The 24,424-nt window shown below is 43.9% G+C and overlaps 3 protein-coding genes and 1 long non-coding RNA gene across 7 annotated transcripts in view; 2 read left to right on the forward strand and 2 right to left on the reverse strand.

Annotated features, from left to right (window-relative positions):
• The first annotated feature begins 9,895 nt into the window (after positions 1-9,895).
• Positions 9,896-12,801, forward strand: RabX6 (RAS oncogene family member RabX6). 3 transcript variants are annotated; one of them, XM_084588247.1, is made up of 3 exons: positions 9,896-10,164; positions 10,568-10,763; positions 11,360-12,801. In XM_084588247.1, the coding sequence occupies exons 2-3, from the start codon at positions 10,584-10,586 to the stop codon at positions 11,792-11,794; spliced, it is 615 nt and encodes a 204-aa protein (XP_084444373.1). In that variant the 5' UTR covers positions 9,896-10,164; positions 10,568-10,583; the 3' UTR covers positions 11,795-12,801. The 3 variants fall into 3 exon arrangements, with proteins under 3 accessions (XP_084444373.1, XP_084444374.1, XP_084444375.1); XM_084588248.1 differs by having other exon boundaries at positions 9,896-10,148; XM_084588249.1 differs by lacking the exon at positions 9,896-10,164 and adding an exon at positions 10,238-10,331.
• LOC146202695 (uncharacterized) lies at positions 12,614-14,229 on the reverse strand. The gene is made up of 3 exons (XR_014703728.1): positions 14,092-14,229; positions 13,613-13,666; positions 12,614-13,394 (listed from the first exon to the last, which is right to left on the reverse strand). It is a non-coding gene; the product is annotated as an uncharacterized LOC146202695 (long non-coding RNA).
• LOC146202696 (transcription and mRNA export factor ENY2-like) lies at positions 14,212-23,712 on the forward strand. Of its 2 annotated transcripts, none has more exons than XM_084588250.1 (5): positions 14,212-14,345; positions 14,722-14,805; positions 15,977-16,047; positions 19,384-19,458; positions 23,370-23,712. In XM_084588250.1, the coding sequence occupies exons 1-5, from the start codon at positions 14,290-14,292 to the stop codon at positions 23,450-23,452; spliced, it is 369 nt and encodes a 122-aa protein (XP_084444376.1). In that variant the 5' UTR covers positions 14,212-14,289; the 3' UTR covers positions 23,453-23,712. The 2 variants fall into 2 exon arrangements, with proteins under 2 accessions (XP_084444376.1, XP_084444377.1); XM_084588251.1 differs by lacking the exon at positions 14,212-14,345 and adding an exon at positions 14,438-14,595.
• LOC146202697 (protein FAN-like) overlaps positions 23,636-24,424 on the reverse strand; it is a 78,186-nt gene continuing 77,397 nt past the window's right edge. Inside the window, exon 32 of the mRNA XM_084588252.1 lies at positions 23,636-23,897. Coding sequence (XP_084444378.1) covers positions 23,800-23,897 — 98 coding nt within the window. The 3' untranslated portion in view covers positions 23,636-23,799. The remainder of the gene's footprint in view (positions 23,898-24,424) is intronic.

Raw genomic sequence — 24,424 nt, forward strand, 5'->3', positions numbered from 1 at the left:
AGCTCCTTTCGGGAATTAACAATATCTAGTCACGCTAACCTTTTTCTTTCTTTATTACCCTTTCAAGCTTTTACTGAATTGTCTCGATACACTCATATATACACGGATCAGACGAAGTGAGCGCGTGAAGGCACCAGGTTCTTCGCCCAAACCGGACTAGGAAAATAAACTTCACACGCAATAAAAAAAAAAAAAAAAAAAAAGAAAAAAAGAAGCCAGAACGGAAGTTGAGCACCCTAAAGCCTTCTGCGATTGGCTGCCTCGCGAGCTGCTTCCGGGCGACACGCGAAATTTTCTAAAAACCCAGAAACCGAGCGACAGCGACGAGCGGCAATGCTTTGGCGGCCCTCAGCCCGTCGCGCGACGGCGTCGCGCGGCATGTCGCCGCGAATTGTCGCCTCATGCGGTTAGCGCTTAAATCAAATTCACTTTACTCTGCCGCCAGCTGTCCGGAATATGGTTATTCGTTATAATTGTTTCCAGAGCTAACAGCGTTTTCTTACTTCTTGGACCAAGTTCATTAATCAGATTGATCGGAATTCTATCTATTCCTGTAGATGTGTTTTTAAGAATATTTTTTTCTGCCTTTTCCAGTTTAGATTGCTCAGTTCTAGGCTGCTTTGTATTCTGCTATCTTGTGTTGCTTCCTGATTTGCAGAGATTACTCTATCGTCGCTCTTAAATGACTCGGCTATAACTGATGTAATGTAGTTCACTGCGTTGTCTCCCTTTAAACAATTTCCCTCGTTATTTTGAATCCGACCCTGCTTTCTTTGATTCTTTTTACCTAGCCAACTTATATGGCTCCAGAGTTTTCTTGGTCCGCCTCTAGTGGCATCGTGTATGTCCGCCATCCAGCGACCGATGGACTGCTTTATTTTGCTTTGGACGAGGGCCTGGGGCCCTATTCTCGACATACATGGCTGCCGTTCGGCGCCATTTTTTTTTCTCTGATTGGTTTCCAGAAGAGTCACGTGTTTCAAATTTTTGGAGCGAAATTTTGGTGTGTCGAAATGGCTTTTTGCGGTGACGTAAAAATGACGTCAGCTTGAAAACCGATTTTTAGCAGCGGTATTCATGATGCATGGAGGGTATATATATAAGTTACTGTGGAGGGAAAACCGAGGTATATATGATAGAAAGGGAAGCACTTACGCTTGCATTACGAATGGGCTGAAATGAACCGCCCACTGTAAAGAGTCGACTCCTGAAATCTGATTGGCTGACGTTGTGTGGTGGGAAATACGTCATGCATAAACATTTATTGATGACGTCAAAATGGCGTTTCATTACGTAAAGGATGTTCTGGGATTGCTTTAAATGACCTAAGTTGGGCGCCGCATTTTGAACCACTTGTGGCCGCGAAAAATATGTGGTGAATTCGACATGCAGTATAGGCGGCTGTTAGCTCACCGCAGTTTGGTACAGAGTTAGGTGAGTGGTGAAGTAAGCTGACACACCTTGTTGTAATTGCAGAAAGCACTGAAACGACGTTATAAGGGAACTTATCAGCTGCGTCATCTTTTAGAGGATTAATAATGAAGACGCAGATTTACAGCCGTACGGGGGTCGTACCTACCCTCCCGTTGCAAATGCTTTGCTCTCATAGAGAAACCATCGATCCGCGCCGTCGTTGCCAAGCGCAGCAATGCGGCCCGCTAACTCAAGCGGTTGATCTGCGCGAGACGCGGCATTTCAGAGAGCAACAGAGGGGGAAGTTGGGCGAGTTGTAGATTGTTCATGATGGTTTCACGGGCGCTCTTTAACACAGACAAAAAAAAAAAAGAAAAAGAAAACAGAAATAAAGGCACCAGTTCTGTGTTTTCTTCTCTTTGTCTCTGTGTTAAACAGCGTCCACCAAACCATCATGAATTTCAAAGAGCATCGCGATGCTTTCTAGTTATCTGTCTGATTGGTTCGTGAGTACAACCTGAGGGGTCATATGATTTGATGGTTGTGCAGGAACTTCGCGCGACAGGCAGCGAGGGATCACCAAAGACTTTCTTAAACGTCGGCCCGAAACACTGCCTTTTTTGCCTTTCATGCTATCCACTCTCTGCAATGTTAATGAATTGAATAGCCTTTCCACGATGGGCAAAGCAAGCTAAAATACTCAAAGCTTCTATTTTAATAAAGGAATGTATATTCCTTGTACATGGCAGATGTTTGCTTGCCACATGTGATGTGTTTCATATATAAAGCTTTCTTTTATTATGCATGCGGGATCACCATTTGCTTATTTTTTTAGAAAGAAATAAGCACTCCGGAGCACTTTATGACGGTACGCTCTGATCATATGATGTATAATTGAGTGACATTTTGTTTTGATTCCGTTTTTTTAATACAGCCTGAAAATAGTATCCCCTTCTTGATTTGCATTTCACCGTTTCGACAGTAAGGAATGCGCGCGCGCGGCGCCGCCCTAGCTTCATACCATGATTTTCTGAGTCATCCTTCGCTTTCTTTCCTTATTGTCCGTTTATCCCTCTGTGCACATGTACGGTAAGCTGAGAATCGCCTAATTAACCTTCCTGCTACTCTGTTCTTCTGTTTCGTTCTCTTTATCGGAGATCTTTCGCGTTCCGCAACAGCTTATCGCACGCCAACGCATAAAAATTTAACCGACTATGTGTGAGACCCAGCGTATGCCTTCCACTTCGTGTGTGTGTGGAACTCTCTCTTTCTCTCTCTGCGCGGCTTTCCGCGCTCTACACAACTCAAGCCGACACAACATGTTAGAACCTTAAGCAGACTTGGTGACCTGACGGTAGCTGATCATAACGCGGCTTTTCGAAAAAGGTGGATAGCACAGTGTCTAACAGTACTTGATACTTTGAGACTGCGAGCGTTGTCCTCAGAGATGGACATTACCGGCTGCGCCGGCGCCTCTTCGTCAGTGCTGGAGCTACTTTTGAAATCTGTTGATTCCTTCTGCTTACGACCAAGTCCTTAAGCGTTTTAGTTCCTGCATTTAAAAGCCGCTAAGTGAATGCGTGAGGTCATCGGCGCTTATGAACAGCAATGCTACTTTCAGCTCCCATTTTGCACCAACCCACTGCGAATATTCCATTGCTGTTCTTGCTCTTCAGCTGAAACTCGCGCGTAGCTGATGCGTAGTTGATGCCGTGCGTACCTGATGCCGAATGTTCGACCGCAAGTATGTCATGACACACTAATACCGTAACGCCACAACATACTTCCCTCGCCTCACTGCAACCCGAGGCTTCCGAATCACGGAATGCACCGCAGAGTATCGGTTCCTGTAGGAGCACCGTCATGTTTCATACTTGGAGAATTGTCGAGAATAGGGCCCCTGTACATCAAGTTTATTTTACCGCCCAGCGGAAGAGAGTGTCCCAAGTGGCGGCCGCGAGAACTAGCGGCGCTGCAGTCAACGCATGCTCCTTGCCAGCCGCGTCGTCTGCTACATGCGGCGCGAAAGCATGGAGAGGTTAGCACACGCGTAGCTTTTGCTTGCTGCCGTTGCACTGTACATGACTGCAGTATAATTATAACTACATTACGACAACTTTGGCTTCGAAGCGACGCATTATCTTGGAGAACGCGTTTATATTATGCGAAATTCATTTGTTAATGCTATGAAACAAGTATGAGCGCCGTCGGCTTGCTCACGAGCACTGTTTCTTGCGTTACTCCCTGTCCTGTGTTTTGTAGCATGATCTTTCAGGGCATAAATGCTGTCATGCAAACAAATTAGCCAATTTTTCAGTGCATAAGAGCACTCTGACATTAGAAGGTAACGCAGTGGGTGTCACGTTTACTACTGCGCTGAGCAGATTGCCTCAATTACACGCAGAAATCTGCTAGCCTGGGCAGCCTGTTCATGCAGTGCATGAAGTCTGGCTATTCGCGTCAAAAGATATAGTGAACACAGATTACGCATAAACGGCCTTCGTAGTCACCTGATCAGAAGCGCTTTTCTTAATGTCTCAGTTTCGAGGCATAGCGTGGAACATAGCTCCGGATCGGCACTCTCGCACTCCTGTATATAGCAATATGTAAAAAAAAAAAAAAAAAAAAATCTTTGTCGGCTAAAACAACTTCAGATGTGAAGGGTTATTTAATGAGTTCCCTAAGAGAGGAAGCAGTGAGAATGGGCGTGTGCACTGCGATAGGGAATGACTGAACAAGCGCATTAGTCTATTCAAAAACCTTATATTGTGAGTTATCAGGTCGCGCCCTTGATATATTCCCCTCCTACTTTACAGAGAGGGAGAGAAAAAAGAAAAACGACATAATTTTGTTGCTTGTAGGGGAAGTTAATGTTATTTCAAACTAGCACTGGGGGGGGGGGGGGGGGGGGGGGGGGGGGGGGGGGGATTGCAGTTTTAAAACCCGTACGATATTCAAGGTATGTACAGCGCCGGAAAGGGCATTAGAAGTGAATTGCATGAACCTAAGTTATTTATCCCCTTCATGGATCACTGCCTTGTTGTGGCGGAGGGGCTTGCGAAACTCGATGAAGTCGTGAGCTCTGCTGTGTAGGGCCACCCAAGATAGACAGGTCACTGCAGAGAGCTCTGACAAAATGTGATTCACTGGAGAAGGTAATGGCAACCCACTCCAGTATTTCCTGCCAAGAAAACCCTATGGCCAGTCACAATACCATTATCGATATGGCGCCGGAAGATGAGCCCCCCAGGTTGGAAGGCGTCCCACATGTTACTGGGGATGAACAAAGGGCGATTCCTAGTAGCTCCAGGACGAATGAAGCGGCTGGGCTAAAGCCAAAAGGACGCTCAGTTGTGGATGTGTCGGGAAGCGACCGGAAAGTCCGATGTTGCAAGGAGATATATCACATAGCAACATGGAATGTAAGATCTATGACGCAAGGTAAACTGGATATCGTCAAGCGAGAAATGGACAAATTGAACATTGATATCTTGGGTATCAGCGAGCTCAAGTGGACCGGAATGGGAGAATTTAACTCCGGCGACCATTATGTCTTTTATTGTGGGCACGAATCCAAGAGAAGGAATGGGGTCGCTCTCATAGTAAACAGAAGAATGGGCAAAGCAGTGCTAGGGTACAACCCCAAAAACGACCGAATGATTTCACTTCGGATCCAAGGTCACCCTTTCAACATAACAGTTATCCAAGTCTATGCACCGACCACTGCTGCTGAAGAAGCTGACGTTGAGAGATTTTATGCGGACCTACAATGCCTTTTAGACCGCACCCCATCATCAGATGTTGTTTTTCTCATAGGAGACTGGAATGCTAAGGTCGGGAGTGAAGAAATATCCGGAATTACAGGCAAGTTCGGTCTTGGTGAGCCAAATGAAGCTGGGCAGAGGCTAGTAGAGTTCTGTCAAGAAAACAACCTGACCATAGCGAATACTCATTTTCAACAGCACAAGAGGCGCCTGTACACATGGATTTCACCGGACGGTCTGTACAGGAATCAGATCGATTATATTATTTGCCGGCAGAGATGGAGAAGCGCTATACAAGCAGTAAAAACAAGGCCTGGGGCCGATTGTGGCACCGATCATCAGCTTCTTGTTGCCAAAATTAAGCTTCGATTGAGGAAAACGCAGAAAACTAGAAGGCCTTTCAGGTATGATCTGGATCAGATTCCATTAGAATATGCTGTGGAAGTGAGGAATCGATTTCAAGAATTAGATCTAGAAGACAAAGAGCCCAAAGAGATGTGGACTGATGTTCGTGATATAATACAAGAAGTTGCTACTAAGGTAGTTCCAAAGCAAAAGAAATGCAAAAAAGCAAACTGGTTATCTGAGGAGGCTTTGCAAATAGCTGAGGAAAGGAGGATGGCAAAAGGTATGGGGGAAAGAGAAAGATACAAGGTTCTCAATGCGGATTTTCAGAAAATAGCAAGGAGAGATAAGAATGCCTTCCTGAACATACAGTGTCAAGCAGTTGAGGACAACAGCCAATTAAGGAACACAAGAGCTCTGTATAAGACAATCAAAGATATCAAAGGAAGCTTCTGTGCTAAGCTGGGCGTGATAAAGGACAAACGAGGCAAGGACCTCACTGAAGCCTCAGAGATAAAGAAGAGGTGGCAGGAATACACAGAAGAACTGTACAAGAAGGACCCGGATGTGCAAACCCAACATAGGACGGTTGTGATTACTGATCTCGAGCCGGGCATCCTGAAGAGTGAAGTTGAATGGGCCTTAGCCAGCCTTGCTAAGAACAAAGCTAGCGGAATTGATGGCATTCCAGCTGAGTTGCTTCAAAACCTCAACCACGACGCTGTTAACACACTGCATACATTATGTCAAAAGATTTGGACCACCCGGCAGTGGCCACAGGATTGGAGGAGGTCAGTTTACATCCCCATTCCAAAGAAAGGCAGTGCCAAAGATTGTTCCAACTACCGCACGATCGCGCTTATTTCGCATGCTAGCAAGGTGATGTTAAAAATCCTGCAAGGTAGGCTGCAGCAGTATGTGGATCGGGAGCTTCCGGACGTGCAAGCTGGGTTTCGTAAGGGCAGAGAAACTAGAGACCAAATTGCCAACCTTCACTGGATCATGGAAAAAGCAAGAGAGTTCCAGAAACCCATTTACTTCTGCTTTATTGATTATGCGAAAGCGTTTGACTGCGTAGATCACAGCAGATTGTGGCAAGCTCTCCAAGAGATGGGAGTTCCAATTCACCTCATCTGTCTCCTCAGGAACCTTTATGAAGGGCAAGAGGCCACAGTCAGAACTGGGCATGGTCTTACTGATTGGTTTCCGATTGAGAAAGGGGTGAGGCAAGGCTGCATACTGTCGCCCTGCCTATTTAACCTATATGCAGAGTGCATCATGAGAAAGGCCGGTCTGGACGAGTCTTCAGCTGGAGTGAAGATCGCTGGAAAACGTATCAACAACCTTAGATATGCGGATGATACCACTTTAATGGCAGAAAGTGAAGTGGAACTCAAGAGACTTCTGATGCGCGTACAAGAAGAGAGTGAGAAGTTTGGGCTTAAACTGAACATTAAAAAGACGAAGATCATGGCGTCTTGCCCTATCAAGTCCTGGAGCATCAATGGACAAGAAGTGGAAGCTGTGACAGATTTTCTGTTCTTGGGCGCCAAGATTACCTCGGAAGGAGACTGCAGCCATGAAATTAGGAGACGCCTGCTTCTGGGAAAGAGAGCAATGGTTAGCCTTGACCGCCTAGTAAAGAGCAGAGACATTAGTCTACCGACCAAGATCCGTATAACCCGTGCTATGGTCTTTCCAGTTGTGATGTATGGATGCGAGAGTTGGACTGTGAAAAAGGCTGACCGCCGAAAAATTGACGCGTTTGAATTGTGGTGCTGGCGAAGACTCTTAAGAGTTCCTTGGACTGCCAGAAGATCAAATCAGTCGATATTGTCGACCATAAACCCTGACTGCTCATCGGAGGGTCAAATTCTAAAGTTAAAGCTCAGCTACTTTGGTCATCTGATGAGAAGAGAGGAGTCGCTAGAGAAAGATTTGATGTTGGGAAAGGTTGAGGGTCGCCGGAGAAGGGGTATACGCAGCGAACGCGATGGTTAAATGGCATTCTCGAGGCATTGCAGATGAAGCTATGTGATGTTAAGAAGATAGTGAGAGACCGGAAAGCGTGGCGTGACATGGTCCATAGGGTCACGAAGAGTCGGACACGACTGAACGCCTGAACTGAACTGAAAGTTATTTATTAGCGCAACAAGAAAAAATGCATATTTTCAGCAACACTAATGTAGAATGCTAATGAAATGCAGCAAACAACCAGAACTTGACTTCATCAACATAGACAGACATTGCAAGGTTTGTACACAATTAAGAGGAGAACATTACTTATTTTAGGAAATATTTGAGTGGGCAGCATATTCCTTTTTTTGTGTGTGCATCTAGTGGGAAATGTGAGTTAGCGTTCCTAACTTCTCCTGACCATTTTTTTTTAGCATGTGAATTTGTATTCCTTCAACAGCAAAAACCATATTTGCAGCGAATTCACTTCAATGCATGCATTAATGAGCTCATATGCTTGGTTGGTAGCATATCCAGAACCTTATAAGCTTTAATGCTTGCCCGCTTCACACAAATGCAGTCACGAAGCCGCTTTCATACATCAGTCCAGGCAGGAGCTTGACCTACCAGCCATTGCAAGTCTGGAAGGCCTAGCTTTTAGAAGCCGATCTAGATCCTCTTCTGAGCTTTTTAGATGCTTATCTTTTAAGAACGAGAAACAGCTTGAAGAACCGTGAAGAAGTGATAAACTACACTCCCATCCCTCCTAACTCCCTAATTACCCCAACAGTGGCCGAGAGTCATCCCTTCAATCAAATAAAGACTTAATTCATTCATTATCTTTTTTTCTTTTTCTTAACAGCTGCCGCAGCTCGCAGCGTTTTCTACGCCGCATGCTCAGTTATTTTGAAGATATTTTAATTTTTGTGATCCTCTTGCTTGTCGAATTTCTCCGCAGTTCTAATGATGTCTCCTCTCTTCGCATTAGCTCCGAGTTGGAAGCACCGTGCACAATTTCGCTTCATTGACATGCTTCAGAAGAGCTGTAAATAACGCTCAATTCACATGATATGAGAACTTTATGCGCAACGCATCATTGCCGTCACTGTTAACTGCTCAATGACAAAAGTCTTCTCAACAAGCAAAATTCCTCGCCCTCATGGCTCGTCTATTTCCTCGTCGCGAAACTACTGAAGTTTCCTTCGAATTGCTGGTATTGCGACGAACTCAAAATGATCCAAACCAAAATTCGTTTGGGCAGCTCAGCTGTCCTGTACACTGATAGGCTCCTGCCTGGAATCTTGCATGTTCTTTACTGGCACTGCTGTCGAAACACACGGGGCAGCGCGATTATTAGGGTGCTTTCTCTTCGGTATATAATGCCTTCTGCGTTCGAAATATGTGCCAGCAAGAAAATAAAGAGCCTTGCTACACGAACTATCACGAGAGTATTTGAATATAATCCCTTTCAAAATGCAGATCAGAAATTGTTTACATCGAAGTAAGTTATATCTCTAATGTGCAGAGCTTGTGCCCACATTTTAATCTCGATGAAGTCTATCAGTGACACGAACAAATGACGGACTTCCAATTCGTTTCAATAGGCTTCGTTCCTCACGGTGCAAAGCATGCAGGCCAGCATGAAGAGGCAAAATGTATATATATATATATATATATATATATATATATATATATATATATATATATATATATATATATATATATATATATATATATATATATATATATATATATATACCAGAAAGCTTCGTCTTAAGAGAGGACGCGATAGCGCCTTTAACGCCGTCTCTTCATTCCGCCAATTTTAGGCATCTAAAGGCTGGTACGTAGTTGGCAAAGCACGCGCGCGCGCGCACACACGCACGCACACACACACACACACACACACACACACACACACACACACACACACACACACACACACACACACACACACACACACACACACACACACACACACACACACACACACACACACACACACACACACACACACACACACACACACACACACACACACACACACACACACACACACACACACACACACACGCACGCACGCAGCCAGACTGTCTGGCTAATAAGGATTCACACGACCTTTAAATTTTCGCCTTAACTGAGAGCCTTCATTCCTCATTAAAAAGCTGACGCAAAATATAGTCCGTCTAGGGAAGGTAGTTTCTCCCCTCCTCTTCGGTCCCCCCCCCCCCCCCCCCCCCCCCCCCAACCCCCACCCTCGCAGCGCTTCTAATACAACGGGTCAGTTTTCCCAGCGCAGTGAGAGGCTACAGATGGTAGGACTACTAGTCAGAGCAATGCCCATTCCAGCCCATCAATTTCATTCTCGCACGAAAATTGAATTACGCGCTTAAAAGTATGCAGCGCTGCTTTTGTCGAACGCCAGGGATGGCGCCAGCGTGCAGGATTATTGAGGAAGCGCAGTATCGCCGTGGTGGTGCGCTCAACGTAAAAATGTTACCTTGCCGAATCACTTGTCCTAACTACGTTAAATTGATAATTAGGAGTAACTGATTTGGCATCTGCGCTTAAATGTGCGTTGCGGAGTTTCTATAACCGTTCTGAAACAACCTTAAAGCTTAGCTCATTTGTCTGATGGTCGTAGAAACGCACCGCTGAACAAAACACGACGTAAGGAGGCTTTTTTGTGAGTATATTACCACTGCGCCACGCTGCTGTCGTAACGCTTATAATTTTCACGAGACTTTTAACGCTGAATCATAATGTGGTCTGAAATGTATGCGAGAGTAAAACGTCCACAGGGCAGTTGGTCGTGCTCCTCGTGGCTTCACCCTATTGAGACATCATAATCAGGCGACCACATTTCCCGTTTCTTTTGATCGTTGTGCCGTAAAACTCGTAATTTCTCGAGCGGGTAGAGGAAGATAATTATATTTATATATATATATATACTTTTTCTCTTTTTTTTTTTTGAGCGAGCGTTACTAGCGTAATTTCACTTTTGCTTGCACTTTCGAACTATATCCGCTGCAATTCATATATGTCTGCGTTATATAGCTTTCATAATCGAAATGTAATATTGCTTTCAGATCTCCATTCTCTGCAATGGCATCAACAAAACTTCCTGAACAGAAGGTGATTCTGTGTGGAGAGTATGGCGTCGGAAAAAGCTCGTTGTTCCGTAGGTTCACGACCAACACTTTTGTGGCAAGCAACGATCGAAGCTCTACGCTCGGGTTAGACCATTTTGATAAAGTCTATAAAGTTGCGGGACGGGACCTCAAGGTAAGCTTTAAACCTCATGAATCATTGGTAGTGCTTTTCATTTCATTCGCCTGGTTGTTAGACGAACCGGCAACATCTCAGCTGAGTGTACTGTAGTGCATTCCCTCCCTTGGTTGAGCGAGGGACGGCACGCCTGAAGCACTTAGCAGAGGTGACGAGCCATTTACGTGACTTATCCCACAGTGCAGTAATATTTGTTCCTGTCTGTTGTTTAGAAAGACTAGATGCATGGTAAGGAATGAAAACTGTTTACTGTGACCTTATCATGTGCATTTTGTTCTGTTTTCTTTACATACCACTAATAGTATGTATTAGCTGCCCTCAAATGTTGCTTCGCAGCATTGCCTATGATAATGCACATTAAATGAACTCATAGCTAATTGTTTTGTTAAGGAACATATGCATTTCAGAGCAGCACATTAAAAGTGCTGTCTGGCCAGGGTTTTATCTCCCAAAATAACTTGCTGCTCAAGGTTCCAAGCCCACCATACTGCAGCAATATTTACAACATGCTGACGAGAATAGCAAACTTACACCTCTGCATGAAACCACTCCCAGTACCAACAGTGCCGTTTCTGATTTGTGGATGACTGTAGCTGCAGCTCTGGGACACAGGGGGCATGGAGCGTGTGGCATCCGTCACGTCCAGCTACTACAAGTTTGCCGAGGCAGCTGTGCTGGTGTTTAGCCTGGACAATCCTGACTCATTCAACATCTTGTCACAGCACCTGCTGGACATTGTAAGCTATGCCGAGAATGCCAAGATCTTTCTCTGTGGAAACAAAGTTGACCTGGTAGGGCGCATCTATGTTTCAGAAGCCGACATAGAAGCCTTTTGTGAGCAGTGCCACAATCTCATCAGTGGGGTTTATCGCACTTCTTGTAAAACAGGTCAAGGCATTGAGGAGATGTTCACCGACATTGCACGGCAGCTGGTTATGTCTTGTAGAGTGAAAGATTTGGATGATGTGGCCAAAGACTCGTTCAAGGTCACCCAACCAGAAGAAACGCAGGAATCGTGTAGTTGCTAGGCGTGAAGAATCAGCACAACCGAGGTGAAGATGTGAAAATGGCAGCAGCAAGTTAAGGTAGAGTCCCATTTTTGTGGCTACGAGACAACTGCAGCTTTTGCAAGCTTTTCTCGTTTTACATAATGAAACATGTCTTGAAAAACTTTGTGCTTGCTCGTGGTATCATCACCTCTTTCTTTTTTTATATAGCATGAATTCCTATGCGATATGCAGTTTAGGAGGTTAATTTGAGGTTATTCTCACCTTTGCACAAATTTTTTTCTCGAGTGCTTTCTTGAAGCATTTTTGCATTGTGAATTTTGAACAGCACTGTCTTGGTAATCTCAGTTATGTGACCCTAAGGCATTTTTGCATGGCCTGGCTTATGTGCCCATGAAAAGCATTTTTGTGTTGGAGTCAAGTTATTTTACAACCTCCATGCAGGCTAAAGTAGATGGTGTGGTCATGTAATAGAACCCTGTAATTGCTAAACTGGTAGCACACAGGCATATTGAAAAGATTTTGTTCTTGCAGTGCCATTTTGTTAAGCATGGAACATGCATTATAGATTTTTTGATATATTCATAGGACATGACCCAAGTTTGTTTGCAACCATTTCCATTTTTTCTTTGAAAGCTCAATTTATATGCACGAAGAAGCTTACAGAGGAGCGTTGCTTAGCCATTTAAGGATGGCGTGCCTATTTCTGTGAATTGGGCAACGGGAGCAAAGTGCCAAACGCTACATTGTGGGCATTGTAAATGCACCATGTTTTGAGATGGTATCATGCATTGTTTTCCCGCATTGTCAGTGAAATGCTGTGCTAGTTAAAGAGACAACTTTACAAAAAACAATTGTCGTATGCTTTTATTACAGTTGTGCTATGTACATACCACGTAGTTTCTTATCAGACATTCAACAGAATGTGCATCTTGTAAAACAGGAGGCTTTTGTGGCACCCTGTTCAGTGTACAGTTTACTGTTGGGTCTCATTTTCAAGTTTTGCTAATAAAGTGCTCATGACAGTAGTGAAGTTGTTATAAACTTCTCATTTTTGCCTTCAAGAGGCTTTTGTTGCAAACGTTAAATTTTTCAATACAAACAACTGTTCTACACTATCCACTACCCGAGCTGTCTTAGTACACATGTGTTTCACAAATACATGATGACTTGCATAAACCTGAGACTCAAGGAAACAGATGTTCCAGATTAAACCCATTCTATATGCAACAAAAGATGCATGATAAAGATTTATGGTACCTACCACTGCAGTAGAAAAGCGTATAGCTCGCCACATGTAATAAACATGTTAAAATAAGCATACATTTCTTCCTAAACACAGCTGTGGCATAGGTAGTGGGCTGTAATTCATTGACTATATGCCTTGTTTGTTCACATGTTCTTGTTGCCATTTAAAAAAATTAACATGAATGGCCACTCAGCACAAGTGTGAAACAGTGTGTGTAGAACAGTGTGAAAGGCAAATGTACATAGTTCAAGCACATGGACAACCTGAAACTACTGATTTGGAATGCTAAACGCCAGGTGGAGATTTCCTGTACTGATCAGCGAAGTCTTTCATTTTTCGCCAGAGCTCCTGCGGCTCGTCCACGCGTGGCACCTGAAATGAGAGCAGTGACAGCCTCATTAAAGCCTTTGCTCATAAATCCAATGTTTTCATTGGCTAGCTTCACTATGCGCATTCTCTCTTACGCAGCGAGTTTTCTGACTCATAATTAAACCAGGGACAAGAATTGGTGCCACAAATGTGATGCTCAAAAGCAGAACTGCAGACAGAAGTCGGCACCTCATTTATAGAATGTGTTCGTGTACGCAAACCTGATAGTTCTGGGCTATATACACGCCCGCGTAGACTCCAGCGCCGAAGGAAACCTGCAAAACATAGCACTCAGATCATATCACTGCGATTGTAGGCCGCATCAACTAGTGACTCAAACTTTGCGCATTTTAAAGCTTTCTACGTTAAAACCAAAACCTTGCATTATTTAAGTGCATAGTAAAAACAATATTATTAAAGCGCATGCAAAAACAATAGTAGCCCCTTACCAAAAACAAAAATAATGCCGCATGGCTTTCGCCTTAGAAAGTCAACGTTACCAAAGCTCCCTGTTTATGCATTCAGAAGACTAAAATCAGGCGACGACATTCTAAGTGTTCATAACACTGGCATATATTAATGTTTACGCTGCTGAACATTGCGCATTTCAAGGTCGTAAAGCGCTGCATATTCGTTAAGTGCTCATTGTGCCAGTCTTGGTCACCCAACACTGCGGTGTCACGCGCGCGCCGATACTCACAATAAATTTCAACATGTCCGCAGCTGCGTTTTAGTTGGTGTTGGTGTAGAACGCGATCTTGTGCGCTGAGATCCAACTAGCTGAATGCTATTCACACATACGGCTTGAAGACAGCAAGCAGCTACCTGCAATCGCCGAAATCGACGGAGCAACAAAGGCAAGGTTTCAGCCGCCGATTGTTCACTGTGTGCACGCAGTATGGTATTCAACGTTGGGCAGCGGCAGCCGCCAGCCACTAAAGAAGATATTGCTCGGTAAGTATAATGTGCATCTGTCTTTTTTTGTTATAAAACTAAAAGAGGCACTCGAATATATGCTAATGTGACGGACTGTCCAAGAATACGACAATACACGGAAACATGGGAGCTTGAAGAGTTGCAGAGCCGTAGAGCTTTGCGAGCGTTTCAATTTCAGCTCGCGCGGCTGTTACTGCCGCACACATTTTAGAAGAAATTGTGCGTCGACATTTGTCACGTACATAGCTTGTGTTAAGGCTATGAGCGAGTAAGTGCGAGACTTCGTGCCCCTACATAATTAGAAAGCTCATAACAATACGTATAGTTTGCATTCGCAGCATTTGTATATCGATTTCGGAGTAATCGCTGCTGTTCCTCACCTTTTATGTTTCAGACTGCCATTAGATCGTCAGCAGAAAGTGTATCAGATGAAAGCCGTCATTAACCAGAAACTGATCGAGAGCGGCGAACGGGATCGGTAAGTTCTGCTGAGCTATGTGCCCGCAACAATCGCGGATATATGTACTGTGCATGCTTGTCGTTGCGGCTTTTGAACGCAGCATGGGTTTCTGCCCGGCATTGTTTTGTGCGATCTAGTGCGTGAATGTTCTTGCCGCAACACGATCCGAATGCCGCGTGCTTGCACGCGGAACGCTTGTGTCGGCTACTGCCCAGAGAAGCATTTTTGTCAGCTGGCGCGTGTTACCCTGGAACGTTTGGCGTTATCGAGGTCTTTCTGTCGAAAAATCTGTTGCAGCTATGGAGAAGCGTTTCAAGCGAAGGTTCGTATGTTGCTGTTCTGTGAAATTTCTGCATGTGGTAAACGCCATTTTGTTCTGCTTTAAAGTTGCGCATAGCAGCTAAACAGTAAATCACTGCCACAGAAGGATACACAGTAGGGCGGATACCTTCAGCACATGCCTGCTACTTTCTTTTTGCAAAGCAGCTTGAATGTCGTGCCTACATCGTTGTGGAATTGAAACCAGCGCCGATATTTTGCACTTCAGCTAGGAGCAGTTACTTAGTGCTGAAACCGTGGCCTGACCGCTGTATTGCAGTGGGGTGCCTTGTGCTATTGAAGAACACAGGCTGTTGTATATACATAAGGAACACCGCTCCTTGTGCACTAGCCGTTCATTGCGATTCACGAATGCACAAACACGGGCGGAGCACGCTGCTGCATTCGCATTCTTTCCGCTCTCATGTTTTGCCTTGTCGCTGTGTTAAAGCATAATGTGCGCATCTGGAGCACTATTGGTGATATGGTCATCTGCTCAGTGAATGCATATGTGCCATGTATGTGCTAGCTCTTGTGCACAGCCAAGCCTGCATAAATGACATGCAACACATTTTGCAGTGGCAGCAGTGCACTGTTTGATCATAATACTGTTGTGAATGCAAGTTTGGTGCCTCTTAGAGTCTTTTGATAGGACTTGGGACCAGTTACATTACTTCAGAAATGCGGTTTATATCGCCTTTTCTTTTTCTTTCAACTATAGTGCAAAAAATATGCTGAAAACAGGGAAGTGGGGAAGGACCATTAGTATTTGCATCTACGAAATGCTTACTTATATGTGCTTTCCTGGCATGCTAAAGTGTGTTTGCAGTCTTGCATAAATTTGCTAATATCCATTTTCAATTCTTTCTAGATTAAAAGAGTTGCTGCGTACAAGGTTGATAGAATGTGGCTGGAAGGACGAACTGAAAGCATATTGCAAAGGTTGGTGGATATAGTATTAACTAAGGAATAGATAAAGTTTGTAGACATCTTGGCAGTGCTGCTTCATTCAGAAAAAAAAAAAATGTCTTTGTAGAGGTGTTGCAAGTGAAATAACCACATTCTGTTGAAATTTCATGTGGCCTTGGGCCTAGGCACAGCTTTTGCATGTAAAGATGAACTGTTGTGAAGACCGTGCCATGGTAAACCATGCTTACTGCTTGTAATTTGAGATTAATGCCAGTTCCAAGCTTCCCAATTTCCTTACAAAATTCAAACATTTTACAAAAACTTGAGGAAAAACATCCTTAGAAGAATTGTAATGATGTGTAGTGCCTGTACCTTTGTTGTTTGTTAGTATTTAGTTTAAATGTGTGTGTTAGAAGCATATTGTGGTCTAAGAAAAAAAAAGAAGCTTGTGCTCTCTTGCTAAATGGCAACAACAGCTGGTGTTGGAACACTAGGGGCCCTAGTGCTGGGAACTGCTTGCACACTGTAGTTACATAAATCTCAAGAATGAGGCAACAAATACCGCTAACGAAGGCTCTCCAACCAATAGAGACAACCAATGGTCATAGTTTTGTGGTAAATCCCATTTCAAGGAGGCAGCCTGCAGCATTATGCTAAGGAATTAACTACAACATTCTGACAAACCGTTGATGCCATTGGCTGGAAGGCCTTTTTTGAGGGTTGTTTCATGCTTTCTTCTTGAGTTGTGTCAGACACTAGAACGGATCATTGCTGGCTGATACTTTGACTGTCATGATTGCCGAGGTCACGCAAAAACCTGTGAAGAGCTAGTGTTGAGAACAAGATTGGCCACTTGATGGTGCTGTGTTGCTTTGGCTTCTGCATCAGTGTTACATTTTGGTGAGGCAAAGGTACGAACTGTCTGCCCATTAACGTTTATCTTTTTGTACTCCCTAGTTGTCTAAGTATGAACTATAAAGGGGGTGCCACATCACTGTCGACATGAGCTTACGTCTTTTTGCACAGGTGCTTTTCAGAGCCCTACTGATTTCATGGCCTGGTGATAGTTTCTTCACTGTAGCTGGGAACCTGCCACCGCCTTCAGTTTCTACATGGCAGACGGACACGTGTGACGTTGCACTATCATCGCCTTTTTCGGACATCAACAAACAATCGCCCACTTTGGATACATTCATTCATCTGGCCTGGCAACCGCATGTGCCAACTGATACAAGGAGGGCGGAGGCACTACCTATGCGCTGCTTCGACAGACTGCTGCCGGGGTGCGACATTGCTGTCGACATGAGCTTACCTCTTCTTTCTGCACAGGTGCTTTTTGGAGCCCTACTGATTCCCGCTGACGGTTTCTTCGATGTGGCTGGGAACCTGTCACCGCCTTCAGTTTCTACGTGGCAGATGGACGCACGTGACGCTGCACAGTCATCGCCTTTTCTGGTCATCAAAGAATGATGGGCCACTTTGGATACATTCATTCAACTGACCTGGCAGCTGCCTATGTCAGCTGATACAAGGAGAGCGGAGACAGTACTTAAGCACTGCTTCTCCAAGCACTTTCATTTTGCGGAACATATAATATTATCGGCATGTTAAATCCTACAGTTTCTTTGAATAAAGACTAAATATTTTAGTTCTTTGTAGCTTCACCTATTGCTCTGCCAATTTTTTTCCCTGCTTGATGAAACCGAAGTTTTAGAGACTATAGGCAAGGCCCTTAAGGTTATTGTATAGTACGTGGAGGTCCGTAAGAATGCTATCATTTTGCTCTCTTGGCTTTATAGGAGAGATGCACGAGCGCAAATGCAAACGTTTCCACGAGCTTGCAGCGAACATTACATCACTCTGCTGAGGTGTTTTAATAGACTTTGAAATTTTTTACTCAAATACACGTCGTTTGTCCTGCTTATTTCGCATCCTTCTCAATTGACTTCACGGTTGGTCTTTAAGCTCAATACACCATACATACCATACTTATCCTGCTTGATCAGTATGTGTGTTTTATGTCGATATTCTGTGTTCGTCAGGTTTTGAACTACCATTAAAAGAAAATTCAGATAATGCGGGAAATAGCGTTGCGTGACTTAGTCGAGATCTATGTGATGGTTACTCGCTTTCTAGGGCCGAATCACTTGTTTAAACTTGCAAAAGTGAAAACAGAAAAGCATGCTGCGTCACAAATCCGTTGCTGTTTTGAGAACATCGCGCTTAGCAGCTCGGTGTGACTGCTAAAAGTAACTGGCAACAGTTTTTATGCTTTTCTGTATGAACAGATGCTTGGGCATTAGTACGGGTGAAATCAGGATCTGAGAGCGCGGCTTCCCTGCATTTGACGTCGCATCTAAGCTTACGTTTACAGTGAAACGTACACGGGCTGCAAGCGCTTGTTCTTGTGCTCATTGTCGCATGACCTAAGAACAACCACGTGGAATAAGAGCCGCAAACGAGCTGATCCATTGACGAAGCTAGGGTTTGCTTCTTGCACTTGACGCCGTTTCCCTTGGTTGTCATCTCTATCCGGCCTCAAGAAACTTGTGAAAACAGGTGCCGTTTTCTTTCTTGTGTCTTGGCCCAACCAACCACACTGCAGCTTGCCGGAATACCGGGATTTATGCTCGGAAACACAGCAAGCGTCACACATCCAATACAGACTGCCTGAGCTTTTGCCTACACCACGAAAGTCACTGGTGTCGCCGCATACACTAACGTCACGGGCTGACCCTTGTCTATTGTCACACAGGTTGCCGTACATGCATATCATCCAGTTTTTTGCATCGCAGTGCCCTGAAGATTGTTTGCCATCGAAATGACTTATCAGTGTTGCATATTTTGTTATTTTCTTGCTTTTACCAACTGTGCTTAGTTTTTGTCACATGTTCATATAAGATATGTTTTCCTCCAATTGTCACCCCCTGCAATAATGCCCTTGGGGTGATGCAGGTACTTGTATAAATAAACAAATAAACAGCAGTTAAGTAGTAGGTGTGTTGCTGGCATGGGATCTGGTAGTTTGACCTTTGAAGTTTGTGTGTTTTGCGTGGCCTTGCAAGAAATATAAACTTCATAAACTGCTTCTTCATGTGTGGAATGTTCGTAAATCATTCATTCAGTTAAGGTTGGACAGTTGCCTTGTTGCTATTGGCACATACCTTTGGTGTCTGTAGTTGTCACTTGTTGCCCTTGTATTGCTGATGGCTATGCTAAAGCAGTCCTACTTATTACAGAAATGGTTTAAAAGCAAGCTGCATGTGTTTGTTTATTGCAAGTTTTTAATCAATTGTGGTGCAGTTTTGATGCTGAAATGCTGTTTTGAGGTACTTTAGTGTAATACTATTTCTGAATGTATCCTTGCAGAAATCATTAGAGAGAAAGGTGTTGAAAACGTCTCGGTTGATGACCTCATAGTAGCAGTAACACCAAGGGCACGAGGTAAGTACCAAGAAAAAAAAAAATAGTTGTGTGCTTGGTTGCAGAATCTGATCACTTTCCATATACAGACGTGAAAATTTGGCTTTCACGACTAGTTTCTTTCATTTTAATTTTAGAAAAAGATTAGGCAGAGAACTCGATTGCTTATGTTGGTGCCTTCAATTAACCCACTGCAAATTTGCGGTTGCGTCCACTTTGTGAATTTAAAGATGTGACAACTCATTGCTGTGCTCTAACATGTAGTGAAGGGCTCACGTGTGCGAAGCCCCTGTAGATATCTGTTAATAGGTTTACTCCTTGAAAATGTCAAGGCATTCTGCTGGGCAGAGGGAAGGTTGTTTGGCACATCTTGCAGCGAAGCAGTCTGTTGTTACCTTAAGTTCATTGGATAAGCAGCTGAATTTTGATGTGGAGAAATGTAACTGTCCTTTTGTAAAATTTAGCGGGCAAAAACATTGCTATGCATTGTGAACGTTAGCAGCCAACTTTTATGCTTTGCTCAGGGTAGGGGGGGTACATTACAAGGGCCACTGTCCTGGGAAGGACCTCTTAAGCAAAGCAGCCCAGTGCTTCGATCAGGTACCGGAGATAGCCTATGTAAAATGCTATAGCAATATGCGCGCTGCAAAGCAGCAAAAATACAAATCAAAGCTCTCTCAACCTCCCCTTCGGGAAACCACCTTCCCCGTTCTCTACAAGCCGCAAGGCTGACGACTCGTAGCAAAAGACATCTATTGGTCTGTCTCGCTGACTAACTGGTGAAGGATGGGCATACACCACTAATTGTGTCCACCGCTCACTGCGCGCTTTTCCCTCGCCACGGTCAGGGGTCAATAAACCTTATGCAAATTGCTGCCATGTATTGGCCGCCGCGCGTGTTTCCGCCATGTTCAAGGGTAGCTAGCTGCATTGAGGAGCGCGGCAAGCGGCATAGGGGGTTGCCCAGCCGGCTGTGTTAATGCTCATTGTTGCTGATAATATCGACATACTGTTGTGCCCCTTGTAAGCAAAAGTAAAATAAGGGTGTAGAAGAAAAGAAGCAGCAAGTTACATCCCTTGAGCTTTTTTTTTTTTCTTCTTTCTTTCTTGAGGCTTGTGTTAATCTGCACTCGCGTGGTTGTCACACTAGGCGCACTTTCGATCAACGGCGCGCCTGAGTTGTAAAATATCTTATATGGCGTGCATTGGAAGATTGCAAATCATTGTTCCGAAATATATCGCTCACAGTGTGTTGAATTTGCCTGTAGACAAACTGCGCATCGCATTTTCGCATAAAAGATATGCAAGAGTGTTGTTTCTGATTTCCTTGTTGCTCCAATTCATCTCGGCTTTTAAGGTTTTATGCATACAAGCTGTCAACAGATTTCGCCCGTATGTATATACGTCCAGGTATCCAGATAGAACAGGTTTCGGCACTTCAAAGGCGCCTGACTGCTCTCTTAAATTCCAGCGCGATATTCTAACGTCGTGACGCATTCGATTCATCGATGAAATGAATATAGTCTACTACGTCCAGGCTTCAGTTACTGAGATGAGTCTCCAGAACACGACTTGCAAAAGAAAGGACTCTGAGTATATACGTGGCAGCAATTGCCCCTGCCGTTTAGCTGCTCTCGTCTACTGCAAGTTCGTATGGTTGTTGCTATAGTGATGGCGATCACCGTTCTGTTTGCTTTTTTTTTATTAGTGCGAGCTTTTTTTTTTTTCTGCGAATTGTGTGAGGTGCATCGAAAAGGAGTTACGCCTTAGTTTGGACCACGCCAGTTTTCTTTTCTCCCATCCACATCACTGAATAATGCCGTTTCTTTGTTTAACCTTCATGGCGCGCCATGAAAACAGTGTAATGAGGTAGGGATTGGAACTGTCAACCATTCGACACTATCCACAGAGCAATATCGTTTGTAGTGAGCCTTACCGCACTTAGCAGTGAGGTTTGCTACTGCGGCTATCGCAGTAGAACCAAGAATGAGCGCACACGTCTTCCAACTTTATTTTGTCTAAAAGTACCCAGCCCTATACATGTATGCATCACATTTTCTGTATGCCCATTGCTTGGTACATTCTACTACTTCCCTGAATTGCTGCTGGCAAATAATGTTTGTTGTTTTGCAATATAGCAAAAAAAAAAAAAAAAAAATCTCATGCATCACAACTCTACACTGAAAACATTTGTGTTCTTTCAGGTGTCAACCGACTGGACGTCAAATAAATTCGGATTTTGCAAAATATGTTTGGCAGCTATAGAAAGAAAACCGCCATTTAACATTATACAGCCTGTATACGTTCGCTACTTTTTCGCAAAACGATTTCGTGAAGAATGTCGCTAGTGTCGAACATTGCATGAGAACTCAGTGTGATTAGTTTTTTTTCATTCAATATCTTCGCAAGCAAAGAAAGCCATTAAACCTCGTTAAACCATTAACCCCCCCCCCTCCCCCTCATCCCTGACATGGACAACAAAAAACAATTGAAATATTTCAATTCCGTCAAGAATTACAGAAAGAAAAAGAAAAAAATGCCCCCCCCCCTCCCCCTCATCCCTGACATGAACAAAAAACAATTGAAATATTTCAATTCCGTCAAGAATTACAGAAAGAAAAAGAAAAAAATGCGGTATTGGAGAGGAGAAAGACTTTGTTGCAAAAACTGCGCATTGCACAAAGCACTGCTCGAATACGCGTCCACGAAGGAGCTTGGCTTTGACATTGCGTCTGGGTATAAGGCAGACCTCTGCTATGTGACTTCGCAAGCAGCAGTATCTGCTATATATTGATTTTCATGAAATAGAACCATGATGTGACAGCAACAGGAGCTACATATCTGAGGAGGATCAGCGCGCACGGAATCACGTCGTTGACCTGTCGCATTTCGCCGGCAAATTCATGTGGTTGGGAGTTTTAGCCAGTAACATATAGAATATGGGATCTGCTATAGGGTTGATTACATGCTAACGAGATACATCAGCTGCTAAACGTTCAGACAGAGGATGGGAACAGTAGTGCGCGCGCTTCACTGGGAACTGTGAAGGTCCATCAGAGCGCAGTATTTATTAGGCATCAGTCTTATATTAAAGAAAAAAAAAAACAAAAACAACTACATTAAGCTCCTTCGTCTACGCTAATGACATCGCAGACATGTTTTACACCCGGAAGCAATATCAATATGTTTTGCACTTTCATGGACGCATATTTGAGTAGCGTATCAAGGAATGCCCCGGAGCAACAACGAAGGCTTTGCTATGTGTAGCTACGTTGTTACTACCGTTTGCAAGAAGTTTTGGCAGTGCAGTATCGCTTCACGAAGTAAAATTGGAATGTAGACAGCGTGGACAAGTCAATCGTCTATTATTCCGCCAGTTTTTGCTTTGAATGCGAACAAATACGCGGAAATCACAGCACAAAGCAGACGCAGCTAACGCGAAGGCAGCAGCCGTAAGCGCAGCCGACGCACTCAACCCTTGAACATGGCGTTGCGTAATGTGGTTCGCTGAAGGTCCGATAGATGGCAGCAATTTTGCATAAAGTCAATATGGTGATGAAGAGTCACATAATACATTTTTTCTTAGAAGATAACTGGTCCTCAGTGTTACTTTTAGAGAAGGCATTTTTTTATACAGCAAGACAAAAAGGTGAAAGCACTTGCTGCCAGATATAGCCCGATATAACTGTAATGGCTGTCCTACATTTTAGTGTAGCTTCTAATGAATGCTTTACATTTCACTTTACTAGAAAGCATCATCACCAGCCTGATTATACCCACTGCAAGGCAAAGGACTGTCCCATATCCCTGCAGTCCTGTGCCAGCTGTATCCTTAGAATTGCAGCTAATATGCTTGCTAAGGGACATTTGTTTTAGCAACTTCCATGCTTTTCTCAAGACTTCATTCATTGCAGAATATGTTTCTGTTGCAGCTACTGTGCCAGACGTCATCAAGCGTGAACTCCTTCACCAGATCAAGACCTTCCTAGCCAGCCAGCAAGCAAGCGGGAAATGATGCAGCTCAAGACAAGTAACATCAAAGTGTGCTTAATCATGCGACATGCAATTTTGATCAGATCAATCATGGTACTCATCATTGCCATTTTCATTGGATCAATCATGCTACCTTTAATTGATGAGGGTTTGGAATTGTGGTAATAAACTAAATTTTGTTGTGCATTTAAATATGAAACCCAAACAGTGGAAAAAATATATGTGTATATTCTCAAGATATCACTGACTGTACAGCAATAAATGGAACAAGTTTTCCATGAGCTTCTTTTCTCAAAGTTTACCATGAATACATTCCTTGTATCCATGGGCTTTATAGCTGTGATTTTAAAAGCAGCAATAGCTGAAGGGTCAGGGTTCTGCAGATCGCCACACCACCACTTTGCCATCGCTTCCGCCTGTTGTAATAAGGCTTCCGTCCTCGCACACGTGAATGCAAGTCACAGGCCCTGCAATCAAAACAACACACTTACTGCACTGCAATTGTCAGCCTCGCATGACTCACAGATTGGAAAATAGCTCTGGTAGCGCATTATTTTAATGCTTGAGCTAATTTTGTTTTAAAGGCTACAGCTCTGCCAAATAAAGATTGGTTTAATTTAACAGGTTTAACATCCTAAAATGATATTGGCTATGGGGATGCTGCTATGGAGGGCTCCAAAAGTTTTGACTACCTGGAGATCTAAAGCTGTATGTATAGCCTTCATCAAAAATATACAGCCTAAGTGGTTCGCTTTTAAACCATGTAACTGGGCTCGTTGCAGGTCTCCAGCATTCAAAAATCTTACGGGTGATCACAGACCTTTTAAACCTAGGGTAATCCAGAAGTACTTCCAGGAGCCCCTTTACGAGGCTTTAGAAGTAAACTTGGGCAGAGTATTTTTGACGAAGACTGTCTAGGCATTGGAGCACCACTGATGAAAGCGGCAAAGGCAAGTGCGTGTCTTGATTCATCTTGTGGCACTACAGGGAAGAG

This window comes from Amblyomma maculatum, chromosome 1 (genome assembly GCF_055883805.1).
Source record: "Amblyomma maculatum isolate TAMU_Amacu chromosome 1, ASM5588380v1, whole genome shotgun sequence".
NCBI lineage: Eukaryota > Metazoa > Arthropoda > Arachnida > Ixodida > Ixodidae > Amblyomma > Amblyomma maculatum.

What these genes read in the sequence shown, in the direction of transcription:
- RabX6 (XM_084588247.1), top strand. Translation starts at nt 10,584, where the DNA reads ATGGCATCAACAAAACTTCCTGAACAGAAGGTGATTCTGTGTGGAGAG. An exon ending in TTGCGGGACGGGACCTCAAG is followed by an intron (nt 10,764 to 11,359) that starts GTAAGCTTTAAA and finishes GGATGACTGTAG; the next exon opens with CTGCAGCTCTGGGACACAGG.
- LOC146202696 (XM_084588250.1), top strand. Translation starts at nt 14,290, where the DNA reads ATGGTATTCAACGTTGGGCAGCGGCAGCCGCCAGCCACTAAAGAAGAT. An exon ending in GAGAGCGGCGAACGGGATCG is followed by an intron (nt 14,806 to 15,976) that starts GTAAGTTCTGCT and finishes AATTCTTTCTAG; the next exon opens with ATTAAAAGAGTTGCTGCGTA. An exon ending in ACTGAAAGCATATTGCAAAG is followed by an intron (nt 16,048 to 19,383) that starts GTTGGTGGATAT and finishes GTATCCTTGCAG; the next exon opens with AAATCATTAGAGAGAAAGGT.